General features: G+C 48.9%; 2 protein-coding genes across 3 annotated transcripts in view; both read right to left on the minus strand.

Moving 5' to 3' along the window:
* The window catches only part of CAMSAP1 (calmodulin regulated spectrin associated protein 1), a 36,074-nt gene extending 33,454 nt beyond the window's left edge, over positions 1-2,620 (minus strand). The window contains exon 1 of the mRNA XM_058423072.1: positions 2,600-2,620. Coding sequence (XP_058279055.1) covers positions 2,600-2,605 — 6 coding nt within the window. The 5' untranslated portion in view covers positions 2,606-2,620. The remainder of the gene's footprint in view (positions 1-2,599) is intronic.
* Positions 2,621-3,332: 712 nt separating this feature from the next.
* Positions 3,333-21,087, minus strand: UBAC1 (UBA domain containing 1). 2 transcript variants are annotated; one of them, XM_040083184.2, is made up of 10 exons: positions 20,738-21,087; positions 16,791-16,911; positions 16,493-16,566; positions 15,659-15,766; positions 14,984-15,086; positions 14,224-14,332; positions 13,059-13,290; positions 11,805-11,891; positions 10,976-11,114; positions 3,333-8,716 (listed from the first exon to the last, which is right to left on the minus strand). In XM_040083184.2, the coding sequence occupies exons 1-10, from the start codon at positions 20,873-20,875 to the stop codon at positions 8,601-8,603; spliced, it is 1,227 nt and encodes a 408-aa protein (XP_039939118.1). In that variant the 5' UTR covers positions 20,876-21,087; the 3' UTR covers positions 3,333-8,600. The 2 variants fall into 2 exon arrangements, with proteins under 2 accessions (XP_039939118.1, XP_039939117.1); XM_040083183.2 differs by having other exon boundaries at positions 14,984-15,101; positions 20,738-20,943.

The raw sequence follows: 21,087 nt of genomic DNA on the forward strand, positions 1-21,087 counted from the left end.
GGCTGCACCAGGCTCAGGGCTGCTGCGATGGGGAGAAGGGGCTGGCAGCAGGAGGGGGCTGCTGCTGGTCGCTGACAGGAAAGGGGAGAGGAGGCATGGGGAAGGATCACCGGAGGACAAAGCACAGATTTCAGGGGGGATTGTGCATTTTTTTCTTTTTTTGGTGAATGTTCCTGTGTGGGAGCAGGGGAGGAAAGTGCCTGTCTGTGAGGAAGCCAGGAGTAGGGGGGTACAGGCAGAGAGCACCCCGTGATTCATCCCAGGCAGCCTGGCAACCAGCTCCTGTGTAGGGGAAAACACAGATGGAACAGGGATGCTGCAACACCGATCCAACAGCATGGGAACCCTGCTGGTGTCCTCTGAAAGATGACTTTGGAGGTCTGAACTATTCCCTTCTCTAGCATGGAGGAGCTGTGTGAGGCTTCTGGGGTTCCAGCTCATCTCACCCCAACTGAGGCCATGGGGACAGAGTGAAAAATCTAATCCCATGTGCCAAGAAACTCAGGGAGTTGTTCAAAACTCCTCTCCAGCCCTTGCACAGCGGGAAAGGGCTGAGGTTGTGCATGGCCGAAGCAGCAGGGTCGGCACAGCCCTGGGGCTTCACAGCTCCAGGGGTTGTCCTGCACAGCCACAGCAAGGAGGAGCTCAATAAATAATCCAACCAAACCCGGGGTGCATGGGAGCCGCTGCGGGTACAGGACTCGCAGGCACAGATTCCTGGGGAGCAGCCCTTCCTCAGAGGACAAATAGAGGTTCATGGCTACATAAATGTGGTTTGTGCCCGAGCTAGGGCTCATAAAAGCCAAGAAACCACATCATGCATAAGCATGGCAAGTCTACCATGAATAATTCAGTCTCGGGGTGCAGCAGCAGCCACACACCTGCACAGCCCTCACCAGGGAATAGGAGTGAGGCCTCCAGAGCCACCGCTCACATCGTGCACCCAGAGCCCTGGCTGGAACCAGCTCCTGCTCCACACGCTGCTTCCCACAGTGGGAGAGCTCATTATGCAACTGCTGATGGATGGGTCACAAAACCTGCTGGAGAGCTGGGACTCTCCCTGCAATGCTGAGGAGGCTGCACTGCTGCATCCCGGGGTGCAGGGCTGGTGCAGGACCCCACCAGGCAGGGTTTGCATCCCACCTGCAGCCCGCAGCTGGATGTGCAGCACCCAGAGCCACCAGCCCCTGGCATCACAGCTCTGAACTCTCGGGCCTTTTATCTGGGCACCAGCTCCTCTGCCAGGCATCTGAATCAGAGGCCTGGCTTACAGAGCTGGTCACCTCTCCAGGTTTATTTCGGTCCAGCCTGGTCTGGTCCAGCACATCTCGAGTTACTGGAGTCCCTCCCCCAGCTCCAGCAGTGCCCGAATTCCTGGTGACACTGGATCCGCAGGGCTCGGGCTGTGCCCCGGCTCAGGTCACGCTCGCTGGCACTCGGGCCGAGTCCACACACGTACACTGCAGCCCTGCCCTCTTCCCAGCCCTTTGCCAGGACCCACACCCAGCTCACCAGCCCTACAGCTGAAGGGAAAGCTTCTGAATTACAATTTCTCCCTTAATTCTGCTCCAAACCCAATTTCCCTCTACCAAACCATCCCCTGCAGCTTCCAGAGCTGCTGCATCCTTTGGCCAGTTCCTCTCTAATGAAATTAATTTAAAAAAAAGGCATGATCAAGCAGAGGGCACATGACAGGATTGTCACCAAGGGGACGGCAGCCTGGTCTGAGCTCGCTGAGCTGTCAGGGCACAGGAGTTCCCCGGGGAAGCATCTGCTGCTTCCATCTGTTTCACAGAACCACGGAACGGTTTGGATTGGAAGGGACCTTACAGACCGCCCTGTCCCACTCCCTGCCACCAGATCAGCTTGTTCCAAGTAAAACCTGCCTTGAACGTTTCCAGGGATGGGGCAGCCACAGCTTCTCCGGGCAGTTTCTGGAACCCTCTCCAGGAGGAGCTGATGGGTAATTGTACAATACTCTGCTCCTTGATGGGGCAGTGCGACCGTGACCACCAATCCATGGGAGAGAGCAAACACAGACAAGGAGAAAACCCAACCCAGCCTCTGGGATGGCGCCGGCAAACCGCCCATGGAGGGCTGGGAACGGCTCCTGCCACACCACTGCTGTCAGCAATGGCTCACCTTGCCCACACCAAGCTGCTCTTCCACAGCCAAGTGCAACCTGTGCTTCCCTTCCCCGCCCTCTGTGGTGGATTTGGGCCCTGCTGGAGGCGGCTCCCGGGCTGGAGCTGCTCCTCATCCCTGCTGGAGCACCCCAGGACACGTCCCTGTGCCGAGGGCGCAGCGGGAGCTGCCAAACACACGCCAATTACAGCCCAACCTGTCACTCACACAGCAGAACTTCTTCATTTTTAAGGTGTGGATTTCTGCCCAAGCTTGCTGTACCAGTTTAGGTTCAGAAGTGTCATTATCTGATGATACATCCCAAGCTGCTTTAAGGTTTTTTTTTGTTTGTTTCAATTTTAAATTAGTGGAGAGCCGGACCTTTGAATTGTCCTGCTGCTGAGGTGTGCATTACAGCAAATCTGAGTTAGGGCCTGACACCAAAACCACCTGCATTTAACACCACCACACTTACCGACATGATCTGAGCAAGCAGCATTTTGATGTCTCACGCTCTAATCCCTCCATCTCTCACGGGATGCAATGAAAATCACTCTGAACTCCTCAGCAGCTGCTGTAGCTGCTAAATAAACAGGCTGCTGGCAGGTTCCTTGCCCTGAACATGGAAGAAAATGCTAATTAATTAAAAAACCCAAACGAACTCCACAGGTTCTCTCTCTTTTACAGGAATAAGCTCACACATTTACACCATCACCAGTTGCCTGCAAGGCACCCACAGAGGGGGCCAGGGCTTGGGAGTGCTTCCCAAATCTCCCACAGCAGCGCTGGCACCACGACAGCCAGATGGGAATTTTGGTTACGTCACGTGCAAGTTGCTGCATCCCACCAGCTGCTGCTTGCTGGAGCTGTTTTCCTTAATGAGGGTTCCCTTGTTGGGAAAGAAAAGACTTCAATTTGTCAGTCAACAACTGTCAAGATAAATCCATCTTCAACGGCATCGGAACATCCCAGGGGATCGCCAGCTCGTGGTTCACAAACCCTTTGAAATGAATCTCCCCGAGTGCAACTTTTCCTGAAAAATGGAGAAATAACTTCCAGGATTTCCTGTGCAAACCCTGCACGACCAGCTCTCACACCCCACTTTCTGAGAAAATTCCAGCAACTTGCAGGTACTGCAGGTACAAGGAACACCGAACAACGTGGATCCATAAACCTCGCTGCTCCTGCAAATGATGGTTCCGGACACCTTGTAATAAATCAAAAAACCTTTATTTTGAAGATATATTATAAATGTACAGCACACACAACATCGGTGTCTGGGGTTATGTGTGAGCAGGTTTAATGCCTCAGCATTCATTCCAGCCCCGGCCGTGGGTGCCACGTCTCCACACGAAACAATTCCAGCCCGAACGGGTCTGGCTTTGCCAACATCTCCCTGACTTCCAGGAATATATTTCAGAACACAACAGCAACTGCTTAAAACGATCACAAATTAGCAGCATTCCTCGCTTTTGGCCCGGAGGATTTAATCCTGCTGGTTTTCCTGCTCAGCGACCCACGCGAGCGTGGCCAGAATGAATCCCGAATTCCACAGGCTCGGGGATGTCTGCCCTAGTTTAAGCTTCAGAAAAGTAATGTTACACCTTAGGAAGAGCCGTGCATGCCACACACCGGCATCAGAGCCAGATCAAAGTTATCCTACGTGGTACCTAATTGTTGTATACACAGGTGAAATGAAAAAAATGTGAAGTCAGTACCTTGCAATGTAATTTTACTGGTGCTGCCTCGTGGGAAGCGCTGGGTAGCAAATCACACTCGTGTACAGTTCATTAAGCCATGATAAAAATATGCAAATTAAAAGTCTCTACAGGCCTCTGCTACCTGCTGCAACAGAGACGCTTGGGTTTGTGGGGCTTCGTTTAAAACGTGATCCAATTTCCTCCCTCTCCCCAGAGCCCGATATAAAACTATACCCAAATTCAGTAAGAATTTAACGCATTTACATTTACTGAAGTTCACATGCTGCAAACAGGATCTGCATTGAAGATCTTCAAATCTAGGGCAAGAAGTCCTTAATAAAAACCCCTTTTGCTACACCTGGATGTGGGGCAGGAGGTGAGAACCACCACGAGAACATTCACGTGGACGTAACACCCCGCGCAGGGAGGTGGGGATCGCGCCCCACTGCCCTGCCACAGCCAGCACAAATCCTTCTGAGGAGCAGCTGTCCCAGAGAGGGGGATCCAGGCAGGATCTCCAGCCCCAAAGCTCCAGGACCCTCAGTCGGACGGAAATACCAGCTGGAAGTGCTGCTGTTCTGTTCGTTAATAAAAATGGTATTCATTACTCCAAGTAGAAAACCAGGGCTGTTACTTTGGATGAAACACTGGCTACACCCTGTGCACAAGCCTTTGGGAAAATTGCCACTGGGGCAGAGATCACAGTAACCTGTGCCTCTTCCACAGGCAAAGTTTGCTGACAGTGTCGCTATACATTCGTTTGGTGCGATGCTTGTTTTGGTGTGAACGCCTAAAAAATGTACTTCTAACAGTCCTAACTAAAAAGGATTTCAATAACCACTAAAGAGTTGCTTGGATATGAAAATCAATCTCTGAAATGCGAGTTTGGTTCCAGGAGAGGAGGAAAGAAAGGGAGGGGTCAAGGTTTGGGTCAGGTCTGTGACAGGGGCTGCCCAGAGGCAGCCAGGAGCTGGAGGTGTTGGCAGTCGTGCAGGAGAGAACCTCACACCTTCCCAGAGGAGGAATGCCCTGACAGCTGCTTTGGGAACTGTACAAGTTCATTTTCCAGCCGCGTGGAGAACACAAACGAACCTGAAACGCTGCAGAGCCCAGCGGGGTCATCCCGTGTGACCATTCCCACGGAGGGATGCAGCAATCCTAAGGAAGACTCATGTCCCTGCTCACCAGGAGAGGAGCAGTGGCAGATTCTTTGGGCTGGACCAGGGAGAGAGGTTCAGCAGGAGGGTTACACTAGCTCGGGCTCACAGGTCAGGACAATCTAGGTCCAAGCTGTAAAGTAGCCACTGGCCTTTTTTCCAAATACATCCCTTTAAATGCATCCCCCTAAAAAGAGAGTATAAATACGAAGCCCTGAGAACTAACTTCCATATAGTACATTGCCATTAAAAATATCAGTGTTTTGATGACAAAATTTTAAGTTAGATATGTTTCAATAAATAGCTGGCTAACCTGCACGAGGCCTGCAACATCAAAAGGTACAAGACAGTCTGGCTACCAATAGGGCAAAGAACAGGAACTGTGAGAATCACCCACCACCCCATCCCATTCCTGCTCCATCTCACAGGCTTCCAAATATTCCCCTGACCACATTAAGAGAAAATTAACCCTGACGTGTCTGTGCTAGTTTGAACTTGAACAACCAAGGCGCAAGCACAGGACCCGAGCCTGTAAATCCTCACTGCTGGGAGTTCTTCCTCACAAAACCTGCTGGTTTTATTTAACAAAAACCTATCCCACGTGTTCAGGGACCCCTCACTGCCCCTCAGAGCAGAGCCCCCAGTCCTGCACCAATTCCTCACCAGGCAAAGCCACACGCACTCCTTGTGCTCCATGGCTGCACGCTCCAGCTCCGGAGTGGTGACACCTCAGATTTTGAAGTTTTCTAAAAACTGGGCCAATCTGGGCCTTTTCAGGCACAGTGGACTCAACTCCCCTCTGCATTTTCTGGGGTGAAGCAGCAATCCCACCCCTGGGGTGATGTGACACAGCCCCTGGTGCAATTCACGCCCCAGCACCACTGATGTCTTCATCAATTCCTTCAACCTCAGGGGAGTTTTTGGAGGTTTTAAATCAACTCTTGTGCCTTGCTGCAAACACCACACCTCCTAAATTCTGGTCTCTTTCAGCTTTTAGCCACTGCAAACTTCAGTTCTCACAAGCCAAGCAAGGCTCTGTTAAAGCTATCACAAAGAACACCTCAGCTGTGGAAGTGCTGAGCTCTGGAATAACAAAATCCAGAAATAACCACATCTTCTCAAACCTCCCAGCATCCTAAAATGCAGAATTCCCTTATCCCTAGGGTCTCCCAGCTGCTGCAGCTGGACCTGGGCATTCTCACCTTCTATCACATGAGGATAATTTGTTTTACTGATGCTTTTCCCCACACTTTATAACCAGTTCAGGAGCGCTCCAAGGGAGGCAGCTCTGAGCACCACGGACTCCTGAAACCAAACCCAGCATTTCCCAAGCCTTTACATTCTCTAAGGGCCACAGCTGCACCAAAGGATCTGTTTGCTAAGTCTGAACCTCTCCTGTTCCATTCAGAAGCCAAAAAAACCTCCCAACAAACCACAGGGTAGTTTTTCCCAACTCTGCCTTCTAAAAACACTCATTAAAAGGAATATTAACCAGAATCCTGACTGTAGAGAAGGACATTTCTCTATAAGAGCTTCAAGTAAAAGAGTCTTCTGCTATTATTAGAGGCAAAAAGCTTCAGGAGTAAGCAAAAAAAAAAAAAAAAAAAAAAAAAAAAAAAAAAAAAAGGGGTTAAATAATCAAAACCTTTCGTAAGACCACAAAAATCAGTCACAGCTACTCATGAGTAGCTGTGCTGAGCTCACTGGGGTGCAGGATCAGGCTCCTGGCTTCAGTTACAGGACAAGGTTATAATTTCATGTCAAGTTGTCAGTCTATTCTTAGCAAGAGCCCACAAAAATGGTTTTACTGTCCAATTTGAACAGAAGAAGCATCTCTATAAAGCTTGGAATTTCTAAATGTAGAAGTAAATATTTCAGCAGTCATCAACTGTAAAGCTTAATATGAAATTACAAAATAAAAAAAAAAAAAAAAGAATCCTGGGATAGTGAGACAAGATAAAATCTCAGGCTGTTTTGATTTCCCCATCCTTCATATTAATGATGAGAAATTGGCAACTCCAGTGCCTCAGCTGCATAACAGCAGAGAGCAGATGCCAAGTTCAGGCCAAAACTTGTTGTAGGGTTTCGGGTTGCATCTTGCTGCATTTCTGGTGAAAAACCCTCCAAGTGCACATAAATCCCTCCCACAGCTCAGAGGTGACTCGCAGAGCTGCTCAGGAGCTCCCTGTTTGACAGGACACCTCTGTGCAGGTTAAGGACAGGGTCTCCACCTGGTTTTTCTGCAAGATTCGCCTCTCCTGCCTTCCCTGCAGGGCTGTGAAGCACGAGGCACGGCAGGGACGATGACACACGTCAATCACGTCTCGCTAAGTTGAAAATAAACCTCCTTTTTTTCAGCAGACTGCTAAAAAAGTAACACCTGCAGAGCCCAGTCATAAACACCAGCTGGATATTCACAGTGAGTTCTGTTCTTAACAGCTCTGAATTCCTCTCTGAAATCTCAAGTCAGTCTTCTGGCAAAACAGGAAAGACCCAGCCTGACATTCTTGGTACGACCATGGTAAAAATAAGCATAAAGAAAACCCACCTCTAACTCAAAGACAGCAATTTCAAGCATGCTTTAAATACCTTTAACAAGATAAAAACCTGTGTGGTTCTGCTGCTTTACAGAACACCAGCAGCAACCCCCATGCAATTCTGCTGCTTTTTTTTAAATTTTATTTTTGTAAACAGAGTAAAACCCCCACAAGCCCCTTGCCAAAACTGTGCACATAAAAATGGGGGGAAAAAACCCCACTATGTGAACATATCCCTCCTTGCAGCGGGACATGGCAGAGTGTGAGCTTGGGAACTGCAGCCACTTGGGAATCCAAGTCTTGATGGGGTGAATTCTGTGGTGAAAGAGATCCCGCACCTTTGTGGTACCTGACAGAGAACCTCCTGCAAGTACAACTCCAGTGGGACTGCAACAGCACTAACGCAGCAAATAAATAGGAAAAAGTAATGCTATTTATTAGAATTTCATCTCTGAATGATTCTGCTTAAATTAAAATGCCAGATAAACAAGCTTGGATAGAAATGTGCTTGCTCTCCCAAGATTTGGGCTTTTAAAAACCATTTCCTAAGGATCAAATTTATATATTTATTTATTTTTAAAAAGCAGTTTTGCAATTTGATAAGAGCCATAAATTAATACTGTATGGAGATGATTAATATCCTATGCTAGTGGTCAGTGACCTTTTGTAAACACCAGCCAGATCCTAGCAAAACTGGCCAGAAAACTGTCACAGGCCTTTTGAACGAGCAGTATTTCTTCCCAACAATCAGATTCTTAAGTGTTTTCACAAAACCCTTTTTCCTATTTTTTTTTTTCTTTTTAACATATATACTTTATTTTAAACCTAATACCTGAAAACATAAATCCCTCAAACCTCTTCCACTAACGCTAAAATCCACAAGGCAGCTCACTCCTGTTGGCCGCAACTACGAAAAGCTCTCGTGCGCGAGAGACCCCCTCCAGCCAGGATCTGCCCCCTTCCCTCCCTCCCTCCCTCCCTTCCACCCATCCACCCCTTCCCAACCATCCAGGCACCCTCCAGCAGGGGTGGAGGGGGAGGGAGGGGCAGGGGGAGGTGGCACAGTGCACTGGCAGCTCCCTCTACGTGCGATTCAGCGTCTGGAAGATTCGGGAGATCTGTAACATCACCGGCCCCGTTTCGGGATCGTTCATCCACTGAGTGCTGTTCAAGGGGTTTTCAAGCATATCCTCGAAGGCTGCCAAGAAATAGGGATTGCAACAGTTAGTCCTTCGACGTTTGGGAGGTTTCAGGACGGTGAGAAATAGCTACAGCTCAAAGGCAGTGCCCAGAAACGGTGGGGATGCACGTTGTGTATTCCCAAGGGTCCACAGCCCTGGGTGATGCTTTCCTGTGTGCTCTCCTCCTTTCTCAGCACTAAATTCACTGCAGACAGCGATTAAATACTCAGCCTGGATTACAGGCCAGCCCACAAAACCTCAAGGACGTGGGGCTGAAAAGGTAAAGCTTTAACAAATGTGTCCAGGCCTCGGTCTCCAGGATCATGGCATGAGATTTATCCATTCCTGAACACTCTCCTGCAGCTCCACTCCTCTGCTCAAAGCTTCTCCCACATCCCAGCCTGGATTTCTTGCACCAATCTCCTTTTCCTCCCTGGTATTTAACCAAGACAGCTCATGGAAAGCACAGTCACCCTTTGCCTGTTCCCTGTGCTGTCCTTTGGCTGCCCCATGGATCCCCTGGAGAGGAAATCAAGCCAGCAGAAGCAGCAGCAGATGTGCCAAAGGCTGCACAGAGCCTCCAAATCTCAGCACTTTTATATTTTAATAGAGGCTCCCAAAGCCGCCAGGGAAGCAGCATCTTGTTCCTCCTTCCTGGTTGTCTGGAGAGTCAGGGATGTCAGGGAGGCAGAAGGGGAAAGGTTGGGTGTGCAGAAAAATGACCTCAATTTCTGAACAGGGACAGTGGCCCAAATACTTAATTAATATTCTGTCTTCACAATAAGCTTTGCTGTTTGTTTGCATTTTTTGTTGTTTTCTTTTACCGTTTCTAGTTTTGACTCCTCTACTCATGCTGAAGGAACCAGACAGCCACTGCAAGAGCCGAGCTGCAAATCTGGCAGAGGAATGGGCCAGGCACTGATTTAAGCCCTTTGACAGCCACTGAGCTGGGCTCCTGGACATTTGGAGCCAGTCATCACAGAATGGGACAAAAAAAAAAAGCAGCTGCACAGTCACCAAAATGTCAGTGTTGTAAGAGCCTGGCCCAAGGTCAGGGTTAATTCTCCCAGGAGTGTCAGTGCACAAAGCTCAAGTGCCGTTAGTGGGAGCTGGAAGTGCCCAGCACCTCTGAAAGGCTCCTCATTAATACCTTGCTCAAGGTCATGCAACTTGCCTCCAGGAAAGCCCAAAATAAAATCCAGATCTCCCCTTTCACCACCTGAACTATTTTCTTTTACACAGACACGCAAGCTTAAAACTAAAGATTTATCGATATTCTGTAAGGAGCTCATTAAACGCAAACCCTCATTATTAAAACCTGTGACATAAGCAATTTGCAGATGTATCATTAGGAATATATTCTCTGACGTTCATCCAAGCTCCTATAATGGCATTTCATTTTCTATTTATATTCTGAGCTGCAGTGTGGAACCCCTGTTGGAAATGAAGAGACCATTTGTTCAGAAATCAGGAGTGGGAAGGTTCTGCTCTTGAATTATTTAAAGGCTTGCAAACTCTCCTAATTACATTTAAAGTGGTATTTTTAAAGGCTCTTGAATGAGCTGTGCACACAGCCTTTTTTAGAGTTTTGAAGCCAAAGATTAAATGCAAAACTTTTCATATGTACGCTGACAGAGCCAGTCATTGTTCTGTGTTGTCAAAGAGAGCAATTCCTCGGGGATTTGAGGCTCTGTCAGGCTCCTCAGCTGGGCACATGCTGTGCCCACAGCCCTCCTGACCCTGAGCACACAGACTTTACCACAGAGCTCAAACCCAAACAAGGGGAAAGGTGTTTTCCCATTTCATCTCCATTCTGACAGGCAAAGCCTTAGCTCAGCCTTCTTGTTTGGACACCTCTCCCCAAGCTCCCTTCTGTCTCAGTGATCAGGCCTCACACACAGGGAGCTGCACAGCAGGAGACAGCCTTGTTTTCTCTGTGGAATAATCACAGCTCTAGACAGACATTCCTGATTTTTCCCCTCGTGGCCAAAGGGAGCACACAAAAGGTCTCCTAAATCCACAAAAGCATTGCAGCCAGCAGCTATCAAAGGTCTGAGTTCAGCAAGTGTAATCCTGGGGAATTAGAATCATTTCTGGGACAGCCCCAAGGCCTGCTCTGGCTTCAGCTGAGCTGCAGGATGAAGCAAACAAACAGCAGAGCTGCTGCAAGTGAGGAAAAGGCTCCAGAGCTGCCCCACACCCCAAAGGGGGCTGTCATCATCATCATCATCTCTGCTTTGATTTCCTGGCAAATCCAGCAGGAACCCAGGACTTACCTAGTAGAGTTTTAGGGTTGGTGAGCCCTAATTGTACCACTGGGTTTTCTAAGATGGCTTGGAAGAGAGGGCTGTTGGTGTCAATGCCCTTCTCTAAGTCCTCTGGAGAAGGTTTTCTGTCTCCCAGCAGCCACTCACACTGAAAGATATCAGCAGCAACATCAGATTTCACTAGAACCAAAGCGTCTCCACTCAAAAGTTTTGCTGATGTGGCATTTTAAAAATAAAATTTCCCTCTCCCAGTTAAAGCCTGAGCTGTACATTTCTTTTCTCATATTCATTTGTATCATCCAATCCAATATCCCCTCTCCAACAGTAGCCAGCACTGGATGCTGAAGAGAGGATTCCCTGGCTGTCAGCTGCGTCCACAAAATTTTCCTTAATATATAGCAGGGGACTGATCAACCTTGGAAAAACTTCCTGTCTTCTGATTCCAGAAACTGGGGAAGCATTGCTGCCAAGTGGTAATTCACACACTGCATGGCTTGACTCTATCCTGCATCATTTATTCCTGTCCTAAACCAGTCCCTATCCTTGGGAATACCTGCTCCTTTCTCATGACAGCACAATCTCTTTTGCAGACCGTGGTGAGGGTGTTTCTCAAAAGCTTTTTGAAACCCCAGCCTCAGCCTCACAGACCCCGAGCTCCTCTGAGGACTCCAAACCCTCTGTAGTCATTCCAGTTCCATCCAATTTCCAGGAGGCACAGAATTTGTGCTCCTGAACCCTCAGCAGGAGTTTTTCTTTATGACAGATCAAAACACGATCCAGCTCAAGGATGAGAAGATCGGTGGGACGACCCTTGGAGCAGGAAGGGCGTTGTACTCACGGCTGCGTTTTGCTGGTTGTTGTTCACTCTGAGTGCATCCACCACCTCCTTTTCATCAAATCCCATCTCCATCAGGGCAATGACAGCCTAGAGAAGAACCCACAGCTTCATAAACATCACATTAAGAACAGGAATGAAAGCAGTCAGATCCCTTTGCCTTCTGTGCACAGCTTTATGTGAGGTGAAACCCCCTCATTATTTCCTTATGCAGAGCACTCAGTAATTTTATTAATAAGTTTTCAAATATTCTACATCAGAAGTGACTTCATTATGGAAGAAGGAAAAAATCCTAGGAGTGAAGGTAGCTCCTACCCTCAGCACTGGAAGCTGAATGCAAGGCAAAGAGCAAGTGTACCTGGGGTAAAAAAGAGAAGGAAAATGGAGGAAAAAACCTAATTTTGGAAGTCCTCTCTTGTCCCAAAGCTCTTGTTCACACATCACTGACAGACAGCCTTGATGTGGTTCTACTCACCCCATTTAATTTCACTTCCCAGATTTATCACCCTGCTGGTGAGTGTGATGCATTCAAACATACCCAGAGAATGGTACGAGAACGTTTCATTGTCCAGAAATCGCACCCAGGCCGTTTGCAGCTCTTAAGCCAAGTGTCAGAACAGCCAGCTGTGAACTCAAGGTGCCAGATGTCACAGGGCCCCTCCTGGTGTGCTCCCAGTGGGAGAACACCACATTCCCACTGCAGGTATTGTTGTGTTCTGAAAGAAGGGCAGCTTCTGTCCTTGCTGCAAGACCTCAATCTGCTGGTGTACTTTTCCTTGTTCCCTAAAACAATACTGTTCTGTTCTTTCCACAGAATCGTGGAATGCTCTGGGTTGGAAGGGACCTTAGAGATCACCCAGGTCCATCTCCCTGCCCAGAGCAGGGACACTTTGCACTAGTCCAGGGTTTTCTGAGCCCCATCCAGCCTTTTCTACAGCCAAAGGATCTGCTCCTGTCCCGCCACCCTTCCTTCCCAGGCTGCAGTGAAAACACCAGTGCCAGGGCTGTGGAGCTCACTTGAGTCCCCCCAGAATTTTCAGGTGCAGAAGTAACAGTGCCTTTCATGGAGATCCTGCTGTCCCAGACAGTAATGCATTCCTGAGCTAAAATCCCAGAATTTAAACACTTCTGCTGAAATACTGCCAAGCCAGCATAATGCCCAGAAGTCCCATTTCACTTATTAACTAAACATTTGTTTGGATTCCCACGAAATCCCTCCCAACCCTATCAGTCCCACAGGGGATAAGCAGCACCCACCCGTGGGTCTGGGCGAAATTCTCTTTTCCTCCGGATCTTCTTGAAGATTTCCGTCAGCTCATCCTTGGCCTCTTCCCCGCCCTCCTCCGAGCTGGGACCTGCAGCTGCCTCAGCAGAGGAGGCAGCACCTTCAGCTGGGGCTTCTGCAGCAGCCTGACCCGGCAGAGGAGCATCCACAGAAGGGTCATCAGCGTGTTCTATCAACCACTCCATGGCCTGGGTCACCGACATGCTGGAAAACACCGGGGAGCAGCCATGAGGAACGTGTGACAGCAGAGCTCCACGTGCTTTCATTTATCCCCATGCTGGATGCACCTGCAGGTTAATTAGGACCTGAAAACTCATAAGTAAAGCTTTGGAGCAAATCTCAGAGCACCTCAGTTCTCTGGACACCCACAATTGTCTGAATCTGGGAAAAGAGAGGCTCCAAGTTCAGCTTGGACCTGCAACCCAGATTTTGAAAGGCATTTCTGAGGGAGTCACCTCACTGTCTGCAGCATCCGCTGTGTTTCCCAAAGAAGCACTGGCTGTTTGCAGCCGTGGACAGAACTGCCAACAAAGCACGTTCCAAATCTGCACTGGAGCCACATCTCAGGTGCCAAGAGCTCTGTTCCTCAGGGAGAGGTGTGACACCATCACTTGCTGTGCAGTGTCACTGCTCCAGCTAAGGGATTCTCACAGCTCCCAAACACCAACAGGTAGAAAGGAAGGAAAAAGCAAAGGTAACAATAGTGCAAGGCAGCACAGCTGGCTGTTCTTGGGGCACGAGAAGAACTACATAACCTCCTATTTTACTGCAGCTGCTCTCTGGACTTCACAATATTCTTGGAATTTTTTAAAGATCAGCACGAAGTATATTTCTACAGCTGAAAGGCCAGTGTGGGTAGGCTAAGTCTGCCCTTTCCTCTGTAAAATCTGACTTTGGAAGCTGAAGAAAAAGTGAGTTTGATACTTGGAGACAGTGGCAGCCTGGCAGCCGTGTGACCCAGAGACCCTGCAGAGCACATCCAGCCCTGTGCCACCTGCCCTGTGCCTGAGGCAGCACTCCTTGGGGTTAACGCTTTCTCCAGCCTCCACTGAGGTGACCCATATAAGGAGACAAGAAAGCTGCAGGTCTGTGTTAAAGCCCAAGCAGCGAGTGCCAGGCAGGTGCTGGAACACTCACTGGTTCAGCCGGAGGGCTTTGACTGCTCTGCTCTCCGGGAATCCCATCTCGGTGAGCTGGCGCAGAGCGATCTCGTCCACCCTGTCCTCCTCATCCTCATCCAGCATGGCTGCACACACACAGACAAAACAGAGCTCAGATTCACCCCAGGCTCACATAAACCCCTGTGTCAACGGAATGGCATGTGTTAAGTTCAACCCCCATTCTCTCTCCCATCCCCTCTTTTGTTTCTGCCCCCAGTTTGCCGCCTCATCATGTAATTTGCTGCACTCAGCTCGCTCCGGCTCACATTGATCCTTCCAGGACAAAGACTTGGTCCAGATGTGTTCAAGATCTCAAACAAAAGGCCACTAACTCTCACATGACCACGGGATTTCCACACAGTTAAATATGTGAGATTCACTGAAGATCTGTTAAGCATTTCTCTAGAAATTGGATCTGGCCATAGCAGATCTCAAGGATGAGCATTTCCCCCCAAGCCAATCAACAGCCACCATTTGTCCTCATTTTACTGCATCCTTGTGGATTTTTTAGATTATTCCTTGCTATCCCTACTAATAATTTTTAAATGGAACTTCTCACCCATCCCAAACGGGCCTTTTATATCCCTGACTTTTTATCCACAAGGTGAAACTTTTGCCACAAAGTTTTCAGCAGCTTTGCTGCCACATCAGTGTCTGAACTTCAGTCTGAGCTCATTCCTACGCTCCAAAAACAAATTCCCAGGACTGAACTAGCAACTCTGAAGATATATCCATACCATTTGCCTTCTTAAATAGTTCAACTGCATCAGGGTTCAGGGCTAGCAATTTCTGTGCAACTTCTATGAGAGACACTAAAATCTTCCGGAGCTCTGTCTGGAACTGCAAGAAAGGAAACTGTCAAAGCATTTAGACATGAAGTTAGCAGCCATCAGTGAATCTTAATGTATCTATTGTTAGTAACACAGCAGCAGCCTGGCCCTCTGTACACAAAGTTGCTTTATTGGGGCTTTATTTTCATTGTTTAGTCTCTCAGGAGGCCTGGGGCCTTCCTGTGAAGTGCTACATGGAAGCAAAAGCTCCTGGGCAGAAAGGTTCTTTTATTTCTACCACACCCCACGGGCAGTGGTCAAGGAAAGGAAATAAACCCCAGGAAACCCCTGGATTATTTAAGACCGAAGAAATAAAACCCCATAACTTCACATTTGCCAGACTTTGAGTATGCTCTGGGGCTTTTTCTAAGCACAAACAAACCATTTAAAATTATAATTTAGGATGGTATTTTATTATCACTAAATGCCACGATGTGTGTCTAAACCTTAAGCTGTTTAATACACATTACAGACATCTGAATTTCTCTTATAGAGAAAAGAGAACTGCATTCAGAGAAAAAGTAAATGTAGAAGAGCCTGTTTGGATATCGGTGTGTGAGTTGAAACAGACGCAGGACTCACATCCCTCATGTTGTGGTGGGTCACGGTGCGGTCCACGCTGCGGGCAGGCAGGTTGGCAGTGGCTTTGAGGATGGCATCCTTGTCAGGAGCCTTCTGCTCCTGCTTCCTCTGCAGGGAAGGGAAAGGGAGCAGGTTTCATAACCCATCAGCCACAGAAGAGAGAACACGGCACAGAGCTTCCTATCCCTCCCTAAGACGCCAAGCAGCGCTCTGTCACGTGTACTGCCGTGGATTAACAGCTCCAGTGTCATCCTGCAATTACAGAGCTCATCTGGGCTGCCCCACCTTCAGTCCTTACATCTAAACATGCAGGGAAATTCCGGCATCAAGAGGGACAGTGATGAATCCCAGAGAACTCGGAGGCCTCTGAGTTTATGTGATACATCAGCGTGCATAAACACCATCCTGACCCTCAGGAACAACTCCAAGAAAACAAAATAAAACAGTGAGGGGCAACATTCCAGCTCTAGAGGCTGCTTACAGGGTGACAAGCCACACAGAGGCAGAACACTGCCTGACAGCAAGCCAACATATTTCTTTGGGTTTTCTAACAAACTAAGGCACCTGCTGGACTGTATTTTAGTTATTAGACATTTGTTCAAAGATTAAATCTGTAACATTTTCACAGACCGTATCTGTGTGTCTTACTTTAGGCAAATGTTCTCAGAATGACAGCTAAAAATGCAAAATCAGCCTCCTGTAAGTTTGGAAGAAATAGGAAGCAAACCCTGCAGAATTTTACTGGCAGCATCTGCCTCTCCCAGGAGGGTAGATCACAGTAAATCTTCCACACACCTTCAATAAAACAGTTAATCCAAAGTGTTTCAGACTCACCTTCTCCTCTGCAACCACGTCTGCCATCTTGGGGAGCAGCGTCGGCGCGCGCTTCTTGACCAGCAGCAGCACATCTGTGAGAGAAGGACAGTGCCACGGGTTAGAGAGTCTGGGAGAGCACCCCCTGCAAGACAGCCCCCAAATTCAACTATTCCTGGACATGAATTTTGTGTTAGTTCCACTTATTTCCCTTCCTATGTCAAAACGGAGAGAAAATCTTAAAAGCGTTTGGAATTTGCCAGCTGAAACCCAAGCTCCTGCTTCCAGACCGATAAGATTCAAACCCAGACAATCTCACCTCTGTCCTGAATGTTCTCCTCCAACACTGTCTTTGTGTCTGTCAGCACCTTCTCAGAAGTAGCGTGGATCAGCTTATGATGTGTCACAGTTTTGGGATCCTCCAAGCTGCCGGGAACACACTGCAGGAGACAAGAAATGCTGCAGATCACGAGAGGGAAATGAGGCTCCTCGTGAGCCACTCGGCACTCAGGATCCTCCACATACAAACTGTGCATCATTTCCTGCCTTCTCAAGAGCTCAAGCCAGAGGCCAGTGCACAGAAAGCACCTTATTAAAGAAAATGAGGTTTGATTCGTGCCTGTGTGAGTGGATTTGTGCTTTGTCAGGACATCTCTCTCACACTAAATTCTGGAGGTGTTGGAGATTGGGAGCAGAGCCAGGCTGCTTCCAGGACCCACTGCTATGGCAATTGTGATCACTGAGGTCCCTCACTCTTGGGGAGCAGCAATTGCAAAAGTAAAAATGCAAATCCAGCAAGAGCAGCAGAGTTTTACAGGAGGGAAGGCTGGAATGATGCACGCTCTCATTTGGAGTGTCCAAACAGGACAGACTCCCTGCTCCACCTCATAATTATTATTTACTCTCAGAGTAAACAAGGCACTGCCAGCAGCGATTTTGATTTATCTGGCCTTAAACTGGGCAGTTTCTGCTCCTTGTTTCAAGCTGAAATCAAGAGGTTTGGCTGCTGGAGCCCTAACCTGGGTTCCTGCTGAAAGGGCTGAACTAAAGTTCCATTCACAGCTCCTCCTCCCAACCATAAATAATCAGGATACAATGGATTTTTTTTTTTTTTTTTTTTTGGTGCTCATTCCCTTATTGCAATTCTAAATTGCACATCAATTAATTCACCAGGAAATCAGTTCAAATCCTAAAAAAAGAGTGCTCACACAGGCCCTGAGCTGCCTCCTCCTCACACCAGAGTGGCTCCAGATGCACAGTGAAAGACTTCAGGAACATTATTCCATCAGTGCATCTAGAGGCTTCCAATTTGTTCGAGTGCAAAAAAAAGAAAAAAAAAAAAAGAAGAAAGCAAAGTGCTTGCAATCCCAGAAAGGCAAAATTAGAAATAACAACCTGAAAATTGCTGCTGCTTTCTCACCACAAAACACGACTCTTCACAGTGACCTCGCCTGCTCTGCTCACAGCAAACACCTTTTAGTGACACTTCTAAACCTTTCTACCAAGCCTCTTCCACCACGTCTGCAGAGAAGAGTGCTCATCTTTTGTGCAACAGAGCCATTCCCAGAAATCCCACTGAAATCCTGAATTTTGGTGGAGCGTTTAGTGCTGTTCATCACCAGCCTTTTCAGTCCCTCATCACCCTTCCTGCTGACTGCAACCGATGGAAAGCTCAGCTCCCTGCTGAGTGTTTTTCCAAACAAAACACTCTTGCCTCCAACAGGGATTCCAGCCCCTCACCTGAACCTCTGGGTTTGGTTCTGATGCCTCACTGAGATTGAGGGGAGAACATCTGAGCCCTGCTTTGTCTAACAGGAGCTCCTCAGGAACCTTCCAGCCCATGAAGTACTGAACCAAGGCCAAAGAACACATTAACAGCTGGGAGCACCTCCTGAAATGGATCTGATAAGGTGCCCAAAAGGCTTGGGTACAGCAGTGGAACATCCCTGCAAGCAAGCTCAGAATATTCCTGCTCCAGATCCTGAGGTAAGGGAAGCTGCAAAGGGCCCCTGGGTGTTTGGGGTGGAACCACAGCCCCATTCCCATCTCCCCCAGCACGTACAGGGGACAATCACATCATAAATGTGGGCACTAATTGATCAAAAAACTAATCAGGTAAAAGTTTAAGTTAAAAAATTAAAGTTCTGTGGACACCAATTCTTAATTCCCGGTTCTTCCAATGCTTTAATAACAACTGTAAAGAATAATGGGGCAGATATGGGCACAGATAGCGACACCAAAGGGGCTGCTGAGTGAAACACCTGGGTTATCGTCACACTTTAAATGCCCTGGAGACAGAAAAAACACCTGTTCAGCAATGCCTTTACTCGTTCTCACCTTTTCTTTTTAATTCTGGAGTTCCCAGCAGGCTGCTCTGCCTAGCAGGGGACAAACGTTTGCCACAGGCACCCGAGCGACTGCGGAAATCCTAAGCCCTGGTGATGTCAAACACCTCTTGCAAAGCTTAGAATCCTGGTAAACCACAAGGCTTTGTTTGTTTTAAGATACAAAAAAGCTTTTTTGTTTGTTTGTTTTCTTTTCGTTACAGACACATTTGAAAACGGCCCTGACACTCCTTCCTATTAAACTTGGGTGGCTTAAACCATCTGTTTAAACAAATGTTTCAGGTAAGGGGGAAAACCAGAGGGAGAGGTTTATTTCTCTGTCTAACTGAAGACCCCAAAACGTCAAATCTGGGGGAAATAAAGACATCAAGAGTGGCATTTCAGAGCTCAGCCAGCATTTGAAGGTTATGGAGGGAAAAGTGGCCACTTCCCCAGTTGCAACCCGTTACAAACATCTCCCTCTGCTTCCTGAAAGAATGATTTCAGAGACTTTCAGGGACATAATCACCAGTCTCTCGGAAGACGTGGCTGCAGAAATTATCTCAAGGTGTTATCAAGTTTCAGTCCACGAGCAGGAGCCATGATTTTTCCAGGTCTATTTTCCCCCTCCATAAAACTATTTAGTATCCATTATGGTTATGGAAACCCACCCCAGGATGAATTTTTGCACAAAGCAGCAGAGATTGAAATCAAATAGCACCCTGGGTTATCAAATTGTCTCTAAGCCTGCTCTCTGCCAGTGTGAAGCCATTCCCCCTCACCCTGTAAAATTCCATCCATCTCTCCCTGTTCCTGCACTGGGCACCTTTATTTCACCCAGGAAATAAAACCTTTAACCCTTCAAATGGGAGTTAAGTGGTTACAAATTAAAGGGCTCTTCTCCTATTGCACAGGTTTTATGCAAAAAAAAAGTCTTTGCAAGACTTTAAAGGCAAATCCCCCTCCCCACCATGAAATGTGATTTGGAGAATTGTGCTCCCAGAGGCAGGAGCTGGGGCTCCGGCTTTCGCCAGCTCCGGAGTTCCACGTCCCTCGGGAAGAAACGCAGCAGGTCAGCAGTGCAGCTGCCAGGCCAGGCTGTGCTGGCCCCGGCCTCCTGGCCATGGGTCACCAGGTCCCACGCTGCTGCTGTCAGTCAGGACAGCAAAACCCAGCTGTGGCTGAGCTTCCAAACTCAGCCCAGCCGCTCTGAGAGCACGGCAGAGCCGCTCTGCTCTGCTCCCACAGCCTGTGCCTTGCCTTGGGCACAGCCTCCCTTCCCCACAGGGAGCCTCTGGCCACCTCCATCCAGATCTCATTGTCTGAAGCACAGGGAGAGCGTCAGAAGAGGTTTTATCTCCCCCCAAACACACCTCAGTTGTTCCAGTGCCAGCACAGGGTGAGGCCGCACTAAGATTTCAACAAAACAGGGAATTTCACCTCCTCAGTTTCTGCCTTCCTTCTTTGTTCGTTCAGACACAGAAACAAACCGGGCTAGATTCCAACTCACACCCAGCAGTTCACACAGCTCGGCCAGGAGCTGGGATCCCTGACACCGCTGTAAAACACTCGCCAAACTCTGTAACCAAACGTTAGCAAGGGATTTCTGCCCAAATCCTCCTTTACCAGCACACAAAACCCTCCAAAAGGGGGTTTAATTTCCGTATAGAACAGTTTCACGCAATTCGGAGTGGAAAGCAAACACAGCAAACCAGGACACAAAGCCGCCCCTCTACCTGAGCTGATTTCCCCCCGCTTCTTTTAAAAGCCATTTACAGGGCGCTGGAAAAACCAGTTTTCCTCACGGGACACTTCTCCTTTCCCCGGGATTGTTAATTCCAGTCGTTCCCTCGGTCCCTGATGATTTCCAGCCCCAGCCCCGCAGTTTGGGGCGCTCCCGGTGGCTCAGCCCGGTCCCGACCCGCCGGTCCCCGTCCCTTACGTGCTTCAAGCACCGCTCCTTCAGCTTCTCCACCGTGGTGTCCTCGGGCACCTCCTCCAGCCACTCGGCTCCCTCCATGGTGCACACATGGAGCCTCAGCACCTTCCCCGCAAAGATCTTCTCCTCCTGCACGAACATCGCCCCCGGTCCCGGCTCCGCCGTTCCGCCCCCGCCGCCGCCGCCTCACCAGGCCCCGGGCAGCTCCCGCCCGCCCATGAAGGTGACCCCGCCCGGCCCGGGGGAGCGGCGGCCCGGCCCGGGCGGCGCGGGGAGCGCGGCGGTGGCTGTGCCCGGCCCGGCCCTGCCCGCTGTCACCGCCGGTGTCACCGCCCGGGCCCCGCCGTCCCTCC

This window comes from Hirundo rustica, chromosome 20 (genome assembly GCF_015227805.2).
Source record: "Hirundo rustica isolate bHirRus1 chromosome 20, bHirRus1.pri.v3, whole genome shotgun sequence".
NCBI classification, from domain to species: domain Eukaryota; kingdom Metazoa; phylum Chordata; class Aves; order Passeriformes; family Hirundinidae; genus Hirundo; species Hirundo rustica.

What these genes read in the sequence shown, in the direction of transcription:
- UBAC1 (XM_040083183.2), bottom strand. Translation starts at nt 20,875, where the DNA reads ATGTTCGTGCAGGAGGAGAAGATCTTTGCGGGGAAGGTGCTGAGGCTC. An exon ending in AATTTCGCCCAGACCCACGG is followed by an intron (nt 11,892 to 13,058) that starts GTGGGTGCTGCT and finishes GTTCTTCTCTAG; the next exon opens with GCTGTCATTGCCCTGATGGA. An exon ending in CAACCCTAAAACTCTACTAG is followed by an intron (nt 8,717 to 10,975) that starts GTAAGTCCTGGG and finishes ATTTCTTGGCAG; the next exon opens with CCTTCGAGGATATGCTTGAA.